General features: G+C 40.3%; 1 protein-coding gene across 1 annotated transcript; it reads right to left on the bottom strand.

The window, feature by feature from the left end:
* Window positions 1-989: 989 nt before the first annotated feature.
* LOC111899874 (alpha-N-acetylglucosaminidase) lies at window positions 990-5,651 on the bottom strand. The gene is made up of 18 exons (XM_023895797.3): window positions 5,156-5,651; window positions 4,858-4,931; window positions 4,502-4,713; window positions 4,279-4,400; window positions 4,107-4,192; window positions 3,856-3,950; window positions 3,681-3,762; window positions 3,483-3,589; window positions 3,386-3,416; window positions 3,142-3,310; window positions 2,946-3,055; window positions 2,758-2,860; window positions 2,577-2,675; window positions 2,385-2,495; window positions 2,022-2,257; window positions 1,725-1,962; window positions 1,576-1,654; window positions 990-1,501 (listed from the first exon to the last, which is right to left on the bottom strand). The coding sequence occupies exons 1-18, from the start codon at window positions 5,372-5,374 to the stop codon at window positions 1,266-1,268; spliced, it is 2,409 nt and encodes an 802-aa protein (XP_023751565.1). The 5' UTR covers window positions 5,375-5,651; the 3' UTR covers window positions 990-1,265.
* Between the last annotated feature and the right edge of the window lie 14,712 nt (window positions 5,652-20,363).

Raw genomic sequence — 20,363 nt, 5'->3', positions numbered from 1 at the left:
AAAAGATTTCATTTCGTCGATTTATGCTCTTTAATGAATTATTTATTGAATTACAATTATGATGGTGAGATGTATTCAATTGGTATAATGAATTATGTTAGGAATACAACAAAGACATCATTTATCCATATTCCCTTTATATTTATCACTACATCCTAATGATTATTTTCTAATAGTTAGATTATGATACATACTTTTTACCAATTAATATTAGTTTTAATAATTAGGTTATGATGATATATTTTTACCAACATATTTATAATTAGTAGTTTTTCTAATATATGAATAATAAATATTTATAAATGTTATTATTGTTGATGTGACACCTCATAACCTAGTCAACCCCCCCCCCCCCCCCTTCTTATTGTATCTAGTTGTATTGCTTCTTGTTGTGGTCATGACTAGATGAAACATGATCTTCTATTGGCTGCACAAATTCTCTCTCTCTCTATCTCTCTCCTCTTAACGGGTGTTATAACATCATGAACACCACCTTCAATTCTTGTTGCTTCTTGTTATAACACCACTTTAAGTTGTCCAAACCATATGCTCTTATAGAATATAAATTTGTCACTTAATAAATAATTATTGCAGAGGTATGAAAAAAAATAAGGGGCATGAATAACACTGCCCTACAACAAACTATGTACACAACAATCTTTTGACAACCATAGTTACCCATAGGGACCGATCCGAGACCACAGCAGGTTTAGGCCGGACCTACACTAATAAATCCTAAACCGGTCAAGTATAAGTCCAAAAGTTGAGACGTGTTTGAACCGGTTTTTTATGTTCGCATCTATTAATATAAAACATTTCTTTATGATAAATGCTATAAATATTTAAACCAAAGATGTTAAATGTTATTCTCTATAAAACATAAAGCTTACCAAATGAACAAATTTGCCAGTTTTTTTTTTTTTCTACAATCGAGATCATTTTAAAATCTTTAACATCTAAAATATTTTATTTTTGAATGCAAATCGGTATTTCTAACCAAAACCAATGCTCAACCAGAGACTTATTTCAGACGACTTTTAACAACAAATATACAAACAAAATACAAGCTTTTCATGTAGCCTGCCCTTGGAGATAATTTGATAAATTTTCACAAACCGCCACTCATTTCCAAACCCGCCAAAAACCACCTACATACTTTGAAACAATTACTTACTCACCCCTCTCACTTTTTTCTTCAACTAGCTGAACAATAAGTTTCCAGCTACTTGTCTCCAGTTTTTCATTAATGAAGAATTATATAAATTTTACTCCAAATATTTCTTAAAAAGCAACTTTGAAATCTCTAGGGCATCCCCTTCAGCTTTCACAGGGTAAACCTTTGTACCTTTTTGCCATTTATTTGAGTATGAAATCCATTCTGTTCTCCATTCAACCACCTCAAACTTTTTGTTTTCTCTCAAGCTTTCATACAAATGTTTAAAATACATCGAAGCTCGTGGCAGATAGTAATCAACCAATAATCCACTCCAAAACTTGTTTGCTATTCATAAAAACCCAAAAAGACAGTATTAACCCCCATAAAAAACAAAAAGTTTTCGAATGAGTTTAAGTTACCATAATCATGAAGCTGGCTTTGATTCGTTCTTGTTGTATCATACCACATTGTGACTTGTGTTCTTGCATTCCACTCATACTAAAACAACAAAAATCAAAAGTTATACATTGATTCATTTTAATAAATGTTTAAACATGTTTCATTACACCTGTTGTTTTTCGTGAGAGTTTAAAGCTAAGTTTTTTGCACTCTCAAGCCAAGTTCCAAGAAGAAAGTTATCATCTGCAGCAAGAAGTTCATCAATGTCGATGATCAATTCCTCAAACTTTTGGCTATGAAACTTCAAAGCTTTCGCATCCTTATGTTGAAAAGCAGTGATTGCATCTATATAGACTTTATTCGCAAACTTCGACAACACTTGTCGCGTTAGATCAACCAAATCATACCTGTAAAGTTTCAAATTTTATTTTAACTCTTTGAAAAAAAAAAGTGTTCTTGAAAATACCTGTAAGTGAGGCTTCCAGAAAGATCCTTCCCAGCTTCAATGAATAGCTTCAATGCATTAATGGAATCATGAATTGAGTACCATAAATGTGGTTGAGGCAATGTAGACTTAACTTCACTTAAAACATGTCTTCGGTTGATATGTTTTGTGATGAGGCTTTGTTTGGAGAAACTTAAGTAGTTGTCTAAAGATGGGTCCCAATCGGGAAATTTTACGATGTAATCTGTGTTGTGATCCTAATAAGAAAGATAAACAAAGTTAAACCGGTAGACAACAGACAGTAGACAGCAGACAGTAGACAGGTGATAGTAAACAATAGACAGTTGACAGTAGACAGAAGCCAGTATTTTTATAAACACGTACAGCAATTCCATCACTACAGTTATAAATTGATTGATGAAGAATTTCCCATGCTTCTTCAGCTTGTTTTACTGTTTTGCCATAACGTCTACGAGAATAGACTTTCAACCATTCCTGTATTAAATATAGTTTAAATTTTCAAACTTTCATATCTGTAAAACTTTTATGGAAAAAGATATTTTAATATCTAATCACCTCCACATGAACTTTATTCTTTCGAAATGCCATTTCAGGCATCAACTCATAGACAACAGGATTGTGTTCTATTCCTTCCATACACATCCCCACACCAACCTTCAAAAAATAACAATGTATTTCTTTCAACTATTGTAATTTATCTAGATTTTAATCATGTTATTACTTTATTAAACCATACCATAGTTGAATTTTCACTGACACGTGCAACAATAGGACCCGATGCAAGTGTATCCAATACACCATACATCTCAATGTTCCCTCCAAAGTTATGTAACATACACCTGATTTATGTTAAATAGCAATTAATTTTTTCGAGTAAATTACAAAAACTTCAAGGGGCAATTGTGTAAAATGATCATATTTTACCAGACGTAAGGGGTGCCATAGAATTGAGAGGATGATTCCCATATGGGTTTTACTTCAGCAAAAAGATCAAGAACTATCATTTTCCCAAATGGAACTGAATGCAAGAGCGCCTGTTACACAAATTTTTTTGTTTATATATAAAAAATCATGAATCAGAGTCATAAATTCTTTCAAGAATTCTTTTGAGGAAGCATACTTTCATTTGTGGTGGTTTCCAGAATGATGAATCTGAATAGAAGAGCCAACCCTGCATAAGCCATACAGCATTCTTGTCTGCTTTTGACATTGCTTCATAAACAGCAGATCCAAGAGATGATATATAAGCTGGATCACTTGTTGGAGGTGAATTCTCATTGAATGTATCACTGTTTACAATAGCATAATCATTAAAGATATAACATTTTGGTATTATAATTGAATAAAGATTATAGAAGCTTTACCAGTTATAGATATCTGTCACATCGCCATATTCTACAAAAAGAAAGAAAAATTAAAGTGAAGACTTTTAGGATATGGAAATTGAAAGACATGGATCACCTTTGATTTGTTTTTTTATGAACGCCTCTCCAATTTGTATAAATAACGGATCAGAAGGATCTAGAAGGTAAGTACAACACCACCTAGGATTTTTATCAACAGTGTTCCTATAAAAACATTAAGCATACAACATATTAATAAATGTATCACTTAATAAATAAATAAAAAGTGTCACGTTAAAGATAACAGATAACATACCAATCTCCAAGCCTAGTGATATTTGCAGATGGGAATATCTCTCTTAAGGCCTCAGGAACATTTCCAGAAAATGAAGGAAGCACTATAAAGCAAAAATATAAAAAAATATGTAAATGGATAAAACACAATCGTTAAAAGTTAAATATGAATGATTTTGATATTATAAAATGATGACCTGGCGTCATGCCTAACTCAATCATCCGAGATAATATTTGTTTTTGTAACACCAGCTGTTGATCAAGCCAGTTTTGAGATAATGGGCCACCCCATCTGATACATTTGTTATAAAGGGATAAATTAAGAAAGATTTGATCATGTTAATGTAATAGTAATGATATATACTTTATAAGTTAAATTGTTAATATTAAGGTTATATATTATACAGTGTAAATGATTTAATAAAGATTGATGAATAAATAGACTCACGCATGCAAGTTTCCCATTCGTGCCCATGCAAGAAAAGCAGGTCCACCAAAGAAATTGTTTAAATCTTGTGCACTAATATTAAAATCCTGTGATGAAACAGAAATAATTTTATAAATTATTAATTCAAAATGTGTAATCTATGCAAAGAAAAGAGAGTTTGAATTTAGTTCACCATAAAAACTTTCTGCCAAATGGATTCTTGTCCTGTAAATGCAAGAGGCAGATTAATTCCTTGAAGTGCCATCCAATCAATTTCTTTCTCCCATCTTTCCCAATCCCACCAAACATAGGAATCTGTTGAATGTTGATTAGAATATGAAATCATGTTTATCATCTTTTGAATACAGTGGCATAAGCTAAATGATGAAATTGGGACATTTTTATAGAATACTTACAGCTAGAAGTGACTACGTTTTGGTAATAGTTCCATGGAACAGGACGCTGAATCATAATCCCATGTTCTTTAACAGGTGGCAAAGATCCAGGAGGAGGGATAGAAGCTATTTGAATGCCACCTGTCTTGTCCCATGACACATGAGCACCACACAAATACTTTAAGTACCAATGGAGCCCAGATGCAATTTCAACTGCTGTTGTCCCTTGAATCCTGATGATGGAAATCAAGAGTGAGAAGAATTGTTTTGAATCTTTTCCGATTGAAAAGTACAATTTTGATGGTTAATCTAATCCGGAAGGTGTTAGATTTCATATGGGAGAAGGGGAGCTATAAGTTGAATATACATATACATACATTATTTCTGGAGATTTGTTGCTTGAATTCTGATAATTCGTTATCCAAAAGCAGCTGTATCCACCACAAGCATCCTAACAGTTCAGATGAATTCAAATCATTGGTGTTAGATTGATTACTATGTTAATTTACAAAATGTGTGATTCTACTACAAATACAAAATTATTGGTGTTCGATTGGTATGCGTGACTGCGTCTTCGATACACATTCAAGGTGGGGGTGAAAGCCCTCAAGCATTTCTGCGATTATTCTTAAATTTGAAAACAAGAAAAATAAGAAGTAAGATGGGGAATTTAACCTTGGAGATTAGCTTGAACTGAAAACTGGACAAATGAGTAGGAAGCAATCTCTTGAGAAGAGCTTTAGCAGCAGATTCTTGTAACAATGGAGATGGTCTCTGGGTATCCAACCGTTTGACCAAAGACTCTATTGCTTGTGGAGATGACGATGACGTTGATGATGATGATAGGGGTAGTAGAAGAAGTAAAATTAGAAAAGATAATTTCGAATCGAACATGATTTGGGTCTGATTACGAGTGGAATTGAAGAGAGGAGGAGTGAACTGTGAAGTCAATTGGTGTTTCCTTCTTCTTTGCCCGACGAACTTAAATGATCAACAAGAGTATTATGCTTTTGTTTGGCTTTGTTCATCGAGGCCTTTTGTTAGTTCTTGGATGGGGTAAAAGAAAATGGATTTGTCATTTATCGGATTATGTTTGGCAACACTCAGCAACGCGAATTCTACAGACGCCGGCGCAAAGTTCCACCACCGTGGATAAATAAATGGGAGAACATATATCTTCAATAAACATAAAAGTATTATTTGCTCAATCTTATATCTAAATATTAATCACTAGGCGTGAGACCCGTATATTATACGGGTTGATTAAAATAAAATGTTAATATAAATGATTAAATGGAAAATTTATTTGAATTTGAAATTTAAGATAACTGAAAATTATGAGAAAAAAACATGCAAAAAATAAATATATTAAAATTATGTGTTTAGTTATCAAATTTGTATCCTAACGGGTAATTATAACAAAATGCTAAACACAAAGGTTTAAACTGTAAATTTATTTGAAATTGAAATTAAAATTTAGAATTTGAATTTTGAAATTAATAGTCATTATGGTAGGTTTAATTTATGGAAGTTATATTAATGATATATTGGAAATAAAAAATGAAGTAAATGACAAGTGAAAAATAAATATATCTCAAAATAATGACAAAATGACAAGTAGTCAATTGAATGAGAGAATGACATGTGGCAAAATCATTCTTATTTATTAGGGTAGATTTAAAATTTAAAATATTAGATTTGCCTAAATTTTATCTTTTTAACATTATAATTATAAAGAAATATAGAATACCATAATACCCCTTCCTCTATAAGAAAAATATGAAAAACCCCTAATACCCAAAAGCGTTGTCTTCAAGAACTAGATATATCCTTAAACCACCTCAAGAAAGTCTATGGAATCTACAAAAGTTAAAAGTCTTGGGTCTTTGCGGTGATTCTCTTTATAGATATTTACCCCAATTTTCATTTTGCAACCGATAACACTTTATCTTAAATTTAAGAGTCAAATGGAGTGCCAACTAGGATAGAAACTCATAATTTCTTAAAACCCTCACAATTTTACACTATAAAATCTTATGATGCGTTCAATAATGAGCATGCAACTCCACTTTCTCTCTTCAATATTATATTTAAGTATATTCTATTCAACCCTCGTTGAACTCCTATTGTGGATGCCGTTAGTGGTCTAAATAGGTAACATAGGTAGCCTAAGCACCCTATTAGATTTGGAATTAAACAACAATGGAATCTCTAGTTCCATTCCTTCATCCATTGGTAACAATCAGATGGCTGGTATTACTATAAATGATCTTGCCAACCTTACTACTTTTGATGTTCATAATAACAGTCTAGAAGGAAACATTCGTTTTAACGACGGTAACTGTAAGGATTTGGTATATTTGGATCTTTCTTTCAAGTTTTGACCAATTTCATGGTGTTCTTCCTCATGAATTGGGAAACTATAGTAGTTGAAACTAGCTTGTTGTTGTTAGATGTGGTTAAGTGGTCATGTTCCTTCTTTTCTTTGTCATCTTACTTCATTGACCACCCCTTATCTTTTTGTTAAAGGATTTCTGGGAAAGATTCTGCCTGAGGTTGGAATTGTAAGTTCTTAGTTCATACTAAATGAAATAGGAATGTTAAGCCAATTGCAAATAGTTCAACTATTCAATAACAATTTTAGAGGGGAGATTATGGAGTTTTCGAAGATTAAAGGCCTCAAAAAGTCGTAACATTTGTAACAATAATCATTTGGGAAACTAACCACTGAAAAATGAAGAATTAAGAGATATAACAATGTACAATAATTGTTTCAGTTTCTCTTAGAAATCAATAGCAGATTGATGATAACGAATTTCATAAAGAACTTATTCATAGGGATTTGTTAGAAAATAGGAAGGGTATTATGAGTATTACAAACTAGTTTATAACCTGTGGGAACAACAGTTACAAAATTAATTAAACTTTCATAGTAAAAACTCAAAATTATTAATCAATTTTTTAAATAAATTATTAATTAAGAGATATTCTTTTAGTTATATAAAATTGTAACCATTTATTTAAATAAATGTGTGATCTTATAATCTGCATTATTTTTTATTAGTAACTATGAGCGTCGGATTACCAGGATTGTACTTTTACATTTTTTCCAATTAGGGCATTGTACTTTGAAAGGTTTATTCTCATCATATAAGTTACTCATGTTATGAGGGATCAAAAGCTTTATAAAACAATAAAATAATGGCATAAATGTTAAAAAATATATATTTCTTTTTGGACTAAGATTTTTAAAATAAACCAAAGCAGAACCAAATTTGTAATTTAATCACAAAACATTATAATTGTTTTGGATAGTATGATGCATAACCAAGAATCTTGTTTTCGACATTCTTTCTTTCATTTTCACTATTCTCAATCTTAGGTTATGCGGTGTGGGGTGTGGTTTGGAACCGCGATGCAGCCACGTGGACCGCGAACACCGCCCCCATGGTGCGGTTTCGTGCGGCTATAAAAGACTGTGTAATCTGATTGGCTGGGTGCTTTCTTCCATGTTTGACCGTTGAACGGTCAAGATTCATGTATTTTTTTTAAACCATTACTCCATTTTAACCATTTACACCACATTCACACCGCCTTTACACAAATATTAACACAATCTTTTCATCTAATTTTTTTTTGAAAAATGTCTTATTCCAAAAGACCTAGCAAAAAAAAACACCGGTCAGAAATACCAACACCCCAATACCTACATTTGATCAACCGATTTTCTGACCTCCATATTACCATTACGGCGGTATAAAAGACAGAATGGACAAGATTTTGCAACTTGCTTCTGAAAGAGAGTTTCGGAAACAAATGGAGAGCGACATGCGAATACTATCGACGGACACGTCGAATATGACCGGTGTAGAGCTTGAAGTGGCTTTGGCAATAAAGGAGGAAGTGAGAAAACGCTATATAAATCGTGGCTAATTTATATTTTTTTTTCAAGTTTTTAATCGTTTGGTGTGTGTGTGTGTTTTAAGTTGTAGGTTTTATGTTTCTAATTTGCTTTTCTAATTTTTTAGGTTTTTTTAATTAATGTATGGTATTTGTATTTTTAATTAATGAAATATTATCTTTTTAAAATTATATTTTTTATTTAAAAAAGAAGTTTTTATAATTAAAATAGTTAAAAAAACAAAAAAGAAAAAAGAAAATAAAAGTATGGCACCACTCCCTTGGTGTGGCAAGAGACCACACTTGTATGGTAAAAAATAACATGACGCTTATGTGATGGGGAGGGAATGCGGTTTCGGTGACACCACTCCTTCCAGCCTTAGTTACATTACTGCTTTTTTGATGTTTTTTGATGTATAGGCTCATCTGACATGTTTATAATATGTACTTCCATATCTTTTAATTATTTTGACTTTGAGTTTATTTAATTTGAAAGAACAACTAATATGTCTTCATATTGGTTACAAACATACTCCAACTCTTCTTGGACTTCCTTCGGCATCTCTTGAAGGTGTCTTTTTCAACATGGAGTTATAGGAGGTATAACTGAAACGACCCAAAAATTTCGTTTTTAATACCATCAAAACTATAATCAGAGTATCATATAGATAAACCATGCGTGATATGTCCCAAAAGATAATAAAGTACTGTGCGGAAAATGTAACATGCTATAACCAAAACAACAACTAAATCAAAACCAACTAAAGCTGAAACGGTGGTGTGTGCGATGCCGTCATCCAGAGCTCTTCCCTTTGCTTGCGGAAGTACCTGAAACCAAAACTGAAACTGTAAGCATGAAGCTTAGTGAGCTCCCCCAAATTACCACATACCATACAACAACATATAAACACATATTGGGCCTTGCCCACTGCATCGGGTCGGGACCCGGAAAACTGCATCGGACCGAAGTCCGGAACTGACTGGGACCTTGTCCCCTGCATCGGACCGAAGTCCGGAACTAACTGCATCGGACCGAAGTCCGGAACTGACTGCATCGGACCGAAGTCCGGAACTAACTGCATCGGACCGAAGTCCGGAACTAACTGGGACCGTGTCCCCTGCATCGGACCGAGGTCCGGGACTGACTGCACATAGTATAGCATATCATAACAATTTATACTGCATACTGCATCGGGCCGTGGCCCGGAACATAACACATACACATAGCACATAAAACATGTCTGAACCACGAAGGCATCAACATACTAACTACTACATCGGACCGAAGTCTGGAGACTACTATTAATTGGACGGGCCGGCATTGTGGCCTTAGACCCGCCCCTACGGGAAGGAAACTCACCTCGTAAGCTAGCGGATGAGAGTGCGGCTCGGAAAGCTAACGGCTGCTGCTCCTGAATCTCCTCGGCTACAAATCCATAACACACTCAATCAATCACTAGCACTACACTCAGGGTAAAATGACTCTTTTACCCTTGGTCAAAGTTGACTTACTCAGGGCTGACTCGCCGAGTCGGGATACCCGACTCGCCGAGTCCTAGACTCTCCGCTCAACTCTTACCAGCTGTCACTCGTCGAGTGTGGCATCGACTCGACGAGTATCCTCTGGATCCAAAAACTCAGATGATCTTCATCCGACTCGCCGAGTCAGATGAACAGACTCGACGAGTTGTTCTTAATCCTCAAGGAGATTGCCTTGGACTCGCCGAGTTGTATGAACAACTCGCCGAGTCCCTCCATTACTGAGTCTACTCTTAACTCGCTGAGTCCACTCCCTAACTCACCTCGGACACTCGACACTGAAGAAACTGAAGAATTCGGGACTCGCGACCTGACTCGTCGAGTCGTTCATCCGACTCGCCGAGTCGCCGCCATGCAACATATTTTTACTCGATTTCTCTTGAATCCAACACATGCAAATGATAGATCTAGGTCCATTAAGCTGTTTTACCACGTAAAGTTTCCAACTTTACGTGCACAACCACATGAATGAGGGAAATAAGACTAAAATATGCACAATAAGGGTAGATCCATGGCTAATAAGCAATGTAACTCCAAAAAGACAGTGGATCTGGACTCTTCAACACCCCAACACTCAGATCCAAAGGTATATCGGCTCAATAACACAATCAAGCAAGCATAAAGCTTGGAACAAGCATCAAATAGCCCTTAAAAGAGCTCTAATGGAAGTTTAAGCATGAAACCAGAAGAGAACTCCGAAAATACCTCAATAAGTTCACACTTGGTCTTGGATCTTGGCACTAGAACTCGTTTCCTTGCTTCCTTCTTCTTCTCCTTCTTCACCCCTTCACAAAATGGAACAAGATCACTTATAAGCTCACAAGAGGAAGGTTTAGGGTTTCTCACAGTGCTCTCAGGGGGAAAGTGACGAGATGGAGGCTATAATGGGGTTTAAATAGTGAGCAAACCCGGGGAGTTAGGGTTTCACCCAGACGGACGGACTCGCCGAGTCCAGGATATGGACTCGCCGAGTCGCCGGCTCCCGCGTGCACAAGATGCGCGTCCTGACTCGGCGAGTCAGGCTAGAACTCGCTGAGTCCCTCTTGAAAACTTAGCCCAAATCAAATTAATTAACATACCGGAAACGGGTCGTTACAATTCTCCCCCACTTGTTTCAGACTTCGTCCTCGAAGTCTGCTACGGCTGGACCTGCGAATAACTCCGGATAGTGCGTTCTCATTTCTTCTTCAGCCTCCCATGTCCATTCAGACCCCTTCCGATGCTGCCACTGCACCTTTACCAGCTGAATTACCTTGTTCCTCAAGGTCTTGGTCTTCCGTTCCAAAATTGCTATCGGCTTCTCGATATAATTCAAGCTGCTATCGACCTGGATATCCTCCAAGGGAACGATCGCTGTCTCGTCCACTAGACACTTCCTCAACTGCGACACGTGGAAGGTGTTGTGTATCAAACTGAGCTCCGCAGGAAGATCTAACCGGTAAGCAACCCGACCCACCCGGGCCAAAACCCTGAAAGGACCAATAAATCTGGGGCCCAATTTGCCCCTCTTCCGGAACCTGATGACACCTTTCCAAGGTGAGACTTTCAGAAGAACCATGTCTCCTACCTGGAACTCCAAGTCTGAACGCCTCTTGTCGGCGTAGCTCTTCTGCCGACTCTGCGCAGTCTGCAGTCTACTACGGACCTGCTGGATCAGTTCCGTCGTCTTGAGCACCACTTCAGTGCTCCCCATAACCCGCTGACCGACCTCGCCCCAACAAATCGGGGTCCTGCACTTCCTGCCATATAACATCTCAAAAGGAGGTCGATCAATGCTCGCATGATAGCTGTTGTTATACGAGAATTCCGCTAAAGGAAGATACGTATCCCAACAGCCCCCAAAATCCAGGACGCATGCCCTAACCATGTCCTCGAGAGTCTGAATCGTCCTCTCGCTCTGCCCGTCAGTCTGAGGATGAAAAGCGGTGCTGAAATGGAGACGAGTACCCATCTCGTCGTGAAACCGCTTCCAGGATCTGGACGTGAAGCGAACATCTCGGTCCGACACTACCGATACCGGCACTCCATGACGTGCCACAATCTCTCGCACATAGATATCGGCTAACCTTTCCGCCGATATACTCTCCTGGATCGGAATAAAATGGGCACTCTTCGTCAGCCGATCCACCACTACCCATATCGAATCTACTCCACGTGCGGTCCTGGGAAGTTTGGTGATAAAATCCATGGTGATGTCCTCCCATTTCCACACGGGAATATCCAACGGCTGCATCTTGCCGTGAGGTCTCTGGTGCTCCGCCTTGACCTTCCGGCAGGTCAAGCACCTCTCAACGTACCAAGCGACGTCCCGCTTCATGCAGGGCCACCAATAATCAGGTCGAAGATCTCGATACATCTTCGTCGCCCCTGGATGGATAGAAAATCGAGACTTATGAGCCTCGTCCATCAATACCTGCCGTACCCCACCCCAGTACGGTACCCACACCCTACCATGAAGCATCATCAAACCCCGACTGTCGTAGTCGAACGAAGCTACTCGACCCACTATCCTCTCGCACTTCTGCCTCTCCTCCTTGAGACCCTCCATCTGAGCCTCCTTGATCCGCTCCAACAAAGGAGTGATTACCGTCATCCTCATACACAAATCCCTGATAGGGGCCGCCGACACCTTGCGGCTCAGGGCATCGGCCACCACGTTGGCCTTCCCTGGATGATACAGGATCTCACAGTCATAGTCCTTCAGCACGTCCAACCATCTCCTCTGTCTCATATTCAAACTCGGCTGATCCATAAGGTATCGTAAACTCTTGTGGTCCGTGTAGATAGTACAGCGGACCCCATACAGGTAATGCCTCCAAATCTTGAGGGCAAATACAACTGCCCCCAGCTCCAAGTCGTGGGTAGGATAATTAGCCTCGTGAGGCTTCAACTGTCTCGAAGCATAAGCCACCACATGGCCTCGCTGCATCAACACCGCTCCCATACCCGTGATCGAAGCATCACAATAGACCACGAAATCCTCAACACCCTCTGGCAAGGTAAGGATCGGAGCCTCGCACAATCTCTGCCTGAGAGTCTCGAACGCCGCCTGCTGCTCAGGCCCCCAACGAAAAACTACCGACTTCTTGGTTAGTCGGGTGAGCGGCACTGCTATCTTGGAGAAATCCTGAATAAACCTCCGGTAATACCCTGCCAATCCTAGGAAGCTCCGAATCTCATATGGAGACCTCGGGACCTCCCACTGCATCACGGCCTCAATCTTGGCCGGGTCAACCAAAATACCCTTCTGATTAACGAGATGCCCAAGAAACTGCACCTCGCGTAACCAGAACTCGCACTTGGAGAACTTAGCGAACAGTCTCTCCCTCCTCAAAGTCTCCAACACCTCCCGCAGGTGCTCCTCGTGCTGACCCTGCGTCTTGGAATACACCAAGATGTCATCGATGAACACTATCACTGACCGATCCAGCATCGGCCTACACACGCGGTTCATGAGATCCATGAACGCGGCTGGGGCATTGGTGAGCCCAAATGGCATCACCACAAACTCATAATGACCATACCGGGTCCTGAAAGCAGTCTTCTATACATCCTCATCCCTGACCCTCATCTGGTGGTAACCGGAGCGTAGGTCGATCTTGGAGAACCAAGACGCTCCCTGGAGCTGATCAAACAAGTCATCTATCCTCGGAAGTGGGTAACGGTTCTTCACCGTTACCTTGTTCAACTCCCGGTAATCAATACACATCCGATGCGACCCGTCTTTCTTCCTCACAAATAAGATCGGAGCTCCCCAAGGCGAACTGCTCGGTCGAATGAAACCCTTGTCTAACAACTCCTGAAGCTGTGTAGACAACTCCTGCATCTCAGGGGGAGCAAGTCGATATGGTGCTTTGGCTATCGGAGCCGCACCAGGAACCAGGTCGATCCTGAACTCAACCTGCCTCTCAGGAGGTATCCCCGGCAAATCCTCGGGAAACACATCCGGGTAATCTCGAACAATAGGAACATCATCGATCGTCGTCTTGCCCTTATCCCGGGCATCCAAGACGTAGGCTACGTAACCGGCGCAACCCTGCTGAACGTAGCGTCTCGCCCTAGCGGTAGAGCAGAAGGTCAACCCTCGCTGGGGCCTCTCGCCCTGAACCACTATCTCTCCCCCACTGGGAGTGCGAACCCTCACTAGCTGAAGCTCACAATCAATCACCGCCCCATTGGGGCTTAGCCAATCCATTCCCACAATAACTTTATTCCCGCGCAGGGGAATCGGAACCAAATCCACTGAAAACTGCTCCTCAAATATCTGAAGGGAACACCCTCTATATACTTTGTCGACCCTCACGGTCCTATCATCTGCTATCTCCACCTCTAACGGACAATCCAGTTCCCCCGGAGCTCTGCTAAATCTCTTGCTGAGCGCAAGCGATACAAATGATCGGGTGGCCCCCGAGTCAAACAATACCAAAGCAGGGATGCCGTTCACCGAGAATAAAGCGTACCATCAAATAATATTCAAACGATATATTAATAATTAAGAGATGAAAGAAATATACATACCCGTCACCACATCAGGAGTCGCTCGCGCCTCCTCTGCTGTCATCTGAAATGCCCTGCTCTTCGCCACCGGCGCATCAGCTCGGCCCTGACGGCCATCCGTGATCCTCAAAGTAGCAGGGGCGGGTGCATGCACCTTCCCTGCTGCAGCTAAACTGGGACACTGGGACCTTTTGTGTCCCCTCTGATTGCGCTGAAAGCAAATCAGATCCGATGCTGTAACCGTAGTGGCAGGGGCCGTACAATCCCTACTCATATGCCCGATCCGTCCGCACTTGTAGCAGCCGGAACTCCCTGCCTTGCACGCCCCCTCGTGCAACCTCCCACACTTGCCACATCGACCGTGGCTCTGCTGACCCCTGGACCTGTGATCTGAAACCTTGGGCTTTTTGCCCACACTGCCTGCACCCGAAACCGCCTCCGGTTTCCTCTTCCTCTCCATCTCGAGATCAATCTCCCTCTCTCTGGCTCTAGCAATCATGTCGTCCAGTGTTTTGCAACTGGACCGGCTCACAAACATACGAATGTCGCTCCGCAACATCTCGTGATAACGGGCCTTCTTCATCTCCTCGTCTGCTGCATACTGAGGAACAAGAAGGGCCCGCTCCCTGAACTTGGCGGTGATCTCCGCCACTGTCTCGGTAGTCTGGGTAAGATCCTGGAACTCCCTGGCTAACTGTTGCACCTCAATGACCGGTGCGAACTCCGCTCTGAACCTGGTAGAAAAATCAGCCCAGGTCATGGCATCCAATGCCGCATCATCCCCGATGGTATGTCCTACCTCCTCCCACCAGTCACGTGCCCTGTCCTTCAGGAGACAGGACGCCAATCTGACCTTGTCCCCCTCGGGACATCTGCTAGTGCGGAACGCGTTGGCCACATCCGCCAACCACCTGGTACTCGCTATGGGGTCCCGTGCCCCGTGGTAGTCAGGAGCCCCGCACGCCCTGAACTCCCTGAAAGTGAGTGTGCGCGACCCCATCACGGCCGCCATCTCAGTACGGAAGGTACTCAGTCTCTCATCCATCATCTCCAAAATGCCCTCCTTGATCGAACCGAAGATCACAGGAGTCTGCTCAAGTATGATGCGAGTAATCTCAGAAGAAAGGAACTCTCTGGTCTGCTCATCCATCTGTCCGACCTCCGGGTCGGATCCCGATCCTGATCCTCCTCCGGCATCTGAACTGCCGGCTGCTGGCCTCGGACGCAAAACTACCATTCTGAAACATATCATAGCAACATCAGAATCATTGAAATATTTCAAGGGATCATAATACGACTACTAGCTTCCTGGTCTAATCTTGGCCTTCCTTGATTCGAGTACGGATCCTCTGTTTCCAGTAGTATGGGCCCCTACTACCTTCCACATCTATCCGTACTTTCCTCAAGAACTGCCTCGACTTCCCCAAGTCACTTCTACCGCTGCTACTTTCTGCTACTCTCACCCTAGGCTTGCCCTAGAGAAAACTCGAGCTCAATACGACTGGTCCTCAGCTGCTGTAGGTCTCCTTGCACTGCCAGTTAGCCATCACCTGAACACCATCACATGTGATGAGGGTCGGATAATCCTTCAAGTAAAAGATCCGTCCCTACAACGGTTGGACTCAAACAAGAGCTGCGTAGTAGGGCCAGTTCCAGCACTCTGGGATTATTCAAACCTGATTACATGTGGTGTGACGTGTCCACCTAATGGCTAACTCCCATTACTCGGAATCCCACTAAGCACAAAGCAAGCAGCATTCGGACAAGGGAAACAGACTCACGCAAGCTATTCTTATAACAAGAAATTGCACTAGCATAGGATGCTAAGCTCACACTATCAGGCATAACCTAAACAGGCTATCCTACTGCTGTCTACTCAATTCTAGCATGCAATATTCATAGAGCTGTAACACATAAGCAGGCACATAAGGCATTCTCCTACACCCTTAGCCCTATTCTAGCATGCTGTTCTACTAAACTGAAATTGAACAAATAACTTGTATGGGTAATTTGGGAGTACTTACTTGAGCTCGGTTGACCGCATGCACACACCTCTATCTTAAAACAATTCTTTTCCTTCTAAGTGTTCTCAAAATTCTTTTGTAAAAACATTTTATTAAAAATCTTTTATTTCCCCTTAGTTTGAGTTCAGATACACCCGAGAGTGTATCCGAATCCCTCAAACCAGGGCTCTGATACCAACTTGAAACGACCCAAAAATACGACCCAAAAATTTCGTTTTTAATACCATCAAAACTATAATCAGAGTATCATATAGATAAACCATGCGTGATATGTCCCAAAAGATAATAAAGTACTGTGCGGAAAATGTAACATGCTATAACCAAAACAACAACTAAATCAAAACCAACTAAAGCTGAAACGGTGGTGTGTGCGATGCCGTCATCCAGAGCTCTTCCCTTTGCTTGCGGAAGTACCTGAAACCAAAACTGAAACTGTAAGCATGAAGCTTAGTGAGCTCCCCCAAATTACCACATACCATACAACAACATATAAACACATATTGGGCCTTGCCCACTGCATCGGGTCGGGACCCGGAAAACTGCATCGGACCGAAGTCCGGAACTGACTGGGACCTTGTCCCCTGCATCGGACCGAAGTCCGGAACTAACTGCATCGGACCGAAGTCCGGAACTGACTGCATCGGACCGAAGTCCGGAACTAACTGCATCGGACCGAAGTCCGGAACTAACTGGGACCGTGTCCCCTGCATCGGACCGAGGTCCGGGACTGACTGCACATAGTATAGCATATCATAACAATTTATACTGCATACTGCATCGGGCCGTGGCCCGGAACATAACACATACACATAGCACATAAAACATGTCTGAACCACGAAGGCATCAACATACTAACTACTACATCGGACCGAAGTCTGGAGACTACTATTAATTGGACGGGCCGGCATTGTGGCCTTAGACCCGCCCCTACGGGAAGGAAACTCACCTCGTAAGCTAGCGGATGAGAGTGCGGCTCGGAAAGCTAACGGCTGCTGCTCCTGAATCTCCTCGGCTACAAATCCATAACACACTCAATCAATCACTAGCACTACACTCAGGGTAAAATGACTCTTTTACCCTTGGTCAAAGTTGACTTACTCAGGGCTGACTCGCCGAGTCGGGATACCCGACTCGCCGAGTCCTAGACTCTCCGCTCAACTCTTACCAGCTGTCACTCGTCGAGTGTGGCATCGACTCGACGAGTATCCTCTGGATCCAAAAACTCAGATGATCTTCATCCGACTCGCCGAGTCAGATGAACAGACTCGACGAGTTGTTCTTAATCCTCAAGGAGATTGCCTTGGACTCGCCGAGTTGTATGAACAACTCGCCGAGTCCCTCCATTACTGAGTCTACTCTTAACTCGCTGAGTCCACTCCCTAACTCACCTCGGACACTCGACACTGAAGAAACTGAAGAATTCGGGACTCGCGACCTGACTCGTCGAGTCGTTCATCCGACTCGCCGAGTCGCCGCCATGCAACATATTTTTACTCGATTTCTCTTGAATCCAACACATGCAAATGATAGATCTAGGTCCATTAAGCTGTTTTACCACGTAAAGTTTCCAACTTTACGTGCACAACCACATGAATGAGGGAAATAAGACTAAAATATGCACAATAAGGGTAGATCCATGGCTAATAAGCAATGTAACTCCAAAAAGACAGTGGATCTAGACTCTTCAACACCCCAACACTCAGATCCAAAGGTATATCGGCTCAATAACACAATCAAGCAAGCATAAAGCTTGGAACAAGCATCAAATAGCCCTTAAAAGAGCTCTAATGGAAGTTTAAGCATGAAACCAGAAGAGAACTCCGAAAATACCTCAATAAGTTCACACTTGGTCTTGGATCTTGGCACTAGAACTCGTTTCCTTGCTTCCTTCTTCTTCTCCTTCTTCACCCCTTCACAAAATGGAACAAGATCACTTATAAGCTCACAAGAGGAAGGTTTAGGGTTTCTCACAGTGCTCTCAGGGGGAAAGTGACGAGATGGAGGCTATAATGGGGTTTAAATAGTGAGCAAACCCGGGGAGTTAGGGTTTCACCCAGACGGACGGACTCGCCGAGTCCAGGATATGGACTCGCCGAGTCGCCGGCTCCCGCGTGCACAAGATGCGCGTCCTGACTCGGCGAGTCAGGCTAGAACTCGCCGAGTCCCTCTTGAAAACTTAGCCCAAATCAAATTAATTAACATACCGGAAACGGGTCGTTACAATAACCATCTTCTTTAAATTGTACACTAAATTGTACACCATCAACTAAAGGGCATTCACAAACCCTCTTACAAAAAGTGTCCAAAATGTGTAGATAACAAATATAAAAAATTATATATATATATATATATATATATATATATATATATATATATATATATATATATATATAATTCAGAAAATTATAAAATATACCTTGCATGCAGTGAAGAACTCATTTGTTTCCATAAAATAAAAATAAAAAACCCCTCCTAGACATGCATAAAAATTATAAAAATTTAAGGAATACTAGTAGAAAAAGAAATTCTCTAAAAATCATAAAAATTTAAGGGATACTTCTATTTAATATACTAGTAACTTTGTAAAAAGAATTTTCCAAAAATAAGTTTTTGAAGAATTTATTTCTAATTTTAAGAAATATTAATTTTAAAAAATATATATGTTGAACATAATATGATCCAAAATATGACGATTCAAAAAAAATTTTGATTCAACTTTTTATCATCCTTTATTTGTTATGATCTAAAAATATTTAGACTCAAATATTTTATAATCTTCAATTAGGGTTGTTCGTTTGGATGGATCGGTTTGATCCGATTCAATCAAGTAAATCCAAATTGATTTCGATTTTCAAAACATAGATCCGAATTGTCCAAACTAAATTCAAATCCGATCCGATCCGATCCAATTATAATTCGGTTGGATCGGTTTTTATAATTCGGTTTTCAAAAACTGAAACATTTTAAAACGACATATAATTATAATATTACCCAACTTTACACAAGAAGCAAAAACAAATAATTTGGTTGTGATTTGAAATTTATAAAAAACTAATAAGAAGATATTGTGACAACTCAAAATTTTCATTCGGTCAAACCCTAAAGGTCAATCACTTTGATTTATAGGTCAATTACATTAGTACTTATTTTTAGCAAATTTAAAGTTCGTTTGATTATTTTAATATTATTCTTTAAACGAACGGGTGAAAGAAAGTGTCGTTTCGGGTTTTGAAATTTAAAAACCGCAAACACCTCGTGTCTTAGAAGTTCACAACCAAACTTTTATGTTTGGGTCGAAAAATCATCCAAAAATCATGAACTCATGCATAAGCATGAGTTTACTCCCCCAACTAGTCATTTTATGTTTACTCGCCAATTACCAAAAGAGTAAACTCCAAAAATCCTCTCAAGTATCATCCTAGAATTAATTCAAGATCTCCAATCTACTAAGTGTTTCTAGCCCTTTCAAGTTAGTATATCACTTAATTTAGTGATTGTACATCCTTTAATCCATCCATTTTTGTGTTTTGATTAGTTTTCTAAAAACACCAAGAACACCAAGAACACACACTAAGTGTTCTTGGACTTTTAGTTCAATTCAAGCTTCCTTATAGTAAGTACTTCCATCCTTGAGTCTTATTAAGCTTGTATTACATATTAGCATCAAAGAAAAGTCCCAAGAACACCAAGATAAAGTTGTTCACGGTTTTGGGAGGTCCCAAAACCGTAAACACCAAGATTAAGTGCAAAGTGGTGCCTTAGGGTGCCAAGATGCTTCACCATGCCTTAGGGACTTGTCTAGATTCATCCTTGATGAGTTTATCATACAAAAAGAACCAAAACCTTACATTTTTATGTGTTTACGGTTTGGGGATCTCCCAAAACCGTAAACACCCCAAAAGGTGTGTAAAAGTCCCATAAAA

This window comes from Lactuca sativa, chromosome 4 (genome assembly GCF_002870075.4).
Source record: "Lactuca sativa cultivar Salinas chromosome 4, Lsat_Salinas_v11, whole genome shotgun sequence".
Classification (NCBI taxonomy): domain Eukaryota; kingdom Viridiplantae; phylum Streptophyta; class Magnoliopsida; order Asterales; family Asteraceae; genus Lactuca; species Lactuca sativa.
This window is presented reverse-complemented; position numbering and strand designations above follow the sequence as displayed.

Bases quoted from the DNA above. Each gene is read 5' to 3' on its own strand.
- LOC111899874 (XM_023895797.3), bottom strand. From the start codon at position 5,374: ATGTTCGATTCGAAATTATCTTTTCTAATTTTACTTCTTCTACTACCC. The intron at 2,258-2,384 runs GTACGTGTTTAT...CTTTCTTATTAG, and splicing joins ACTGTAGTGATGGAATTGCT to GATCACAACACAGATTACAT. The intron at 1,963-2,021 runs GTATTTTCAAGA...GAAACTTTACAG, and splicing joins TCTGGAAGCCTCACTTACAG to GTATGATTTGGTTGATCTAA.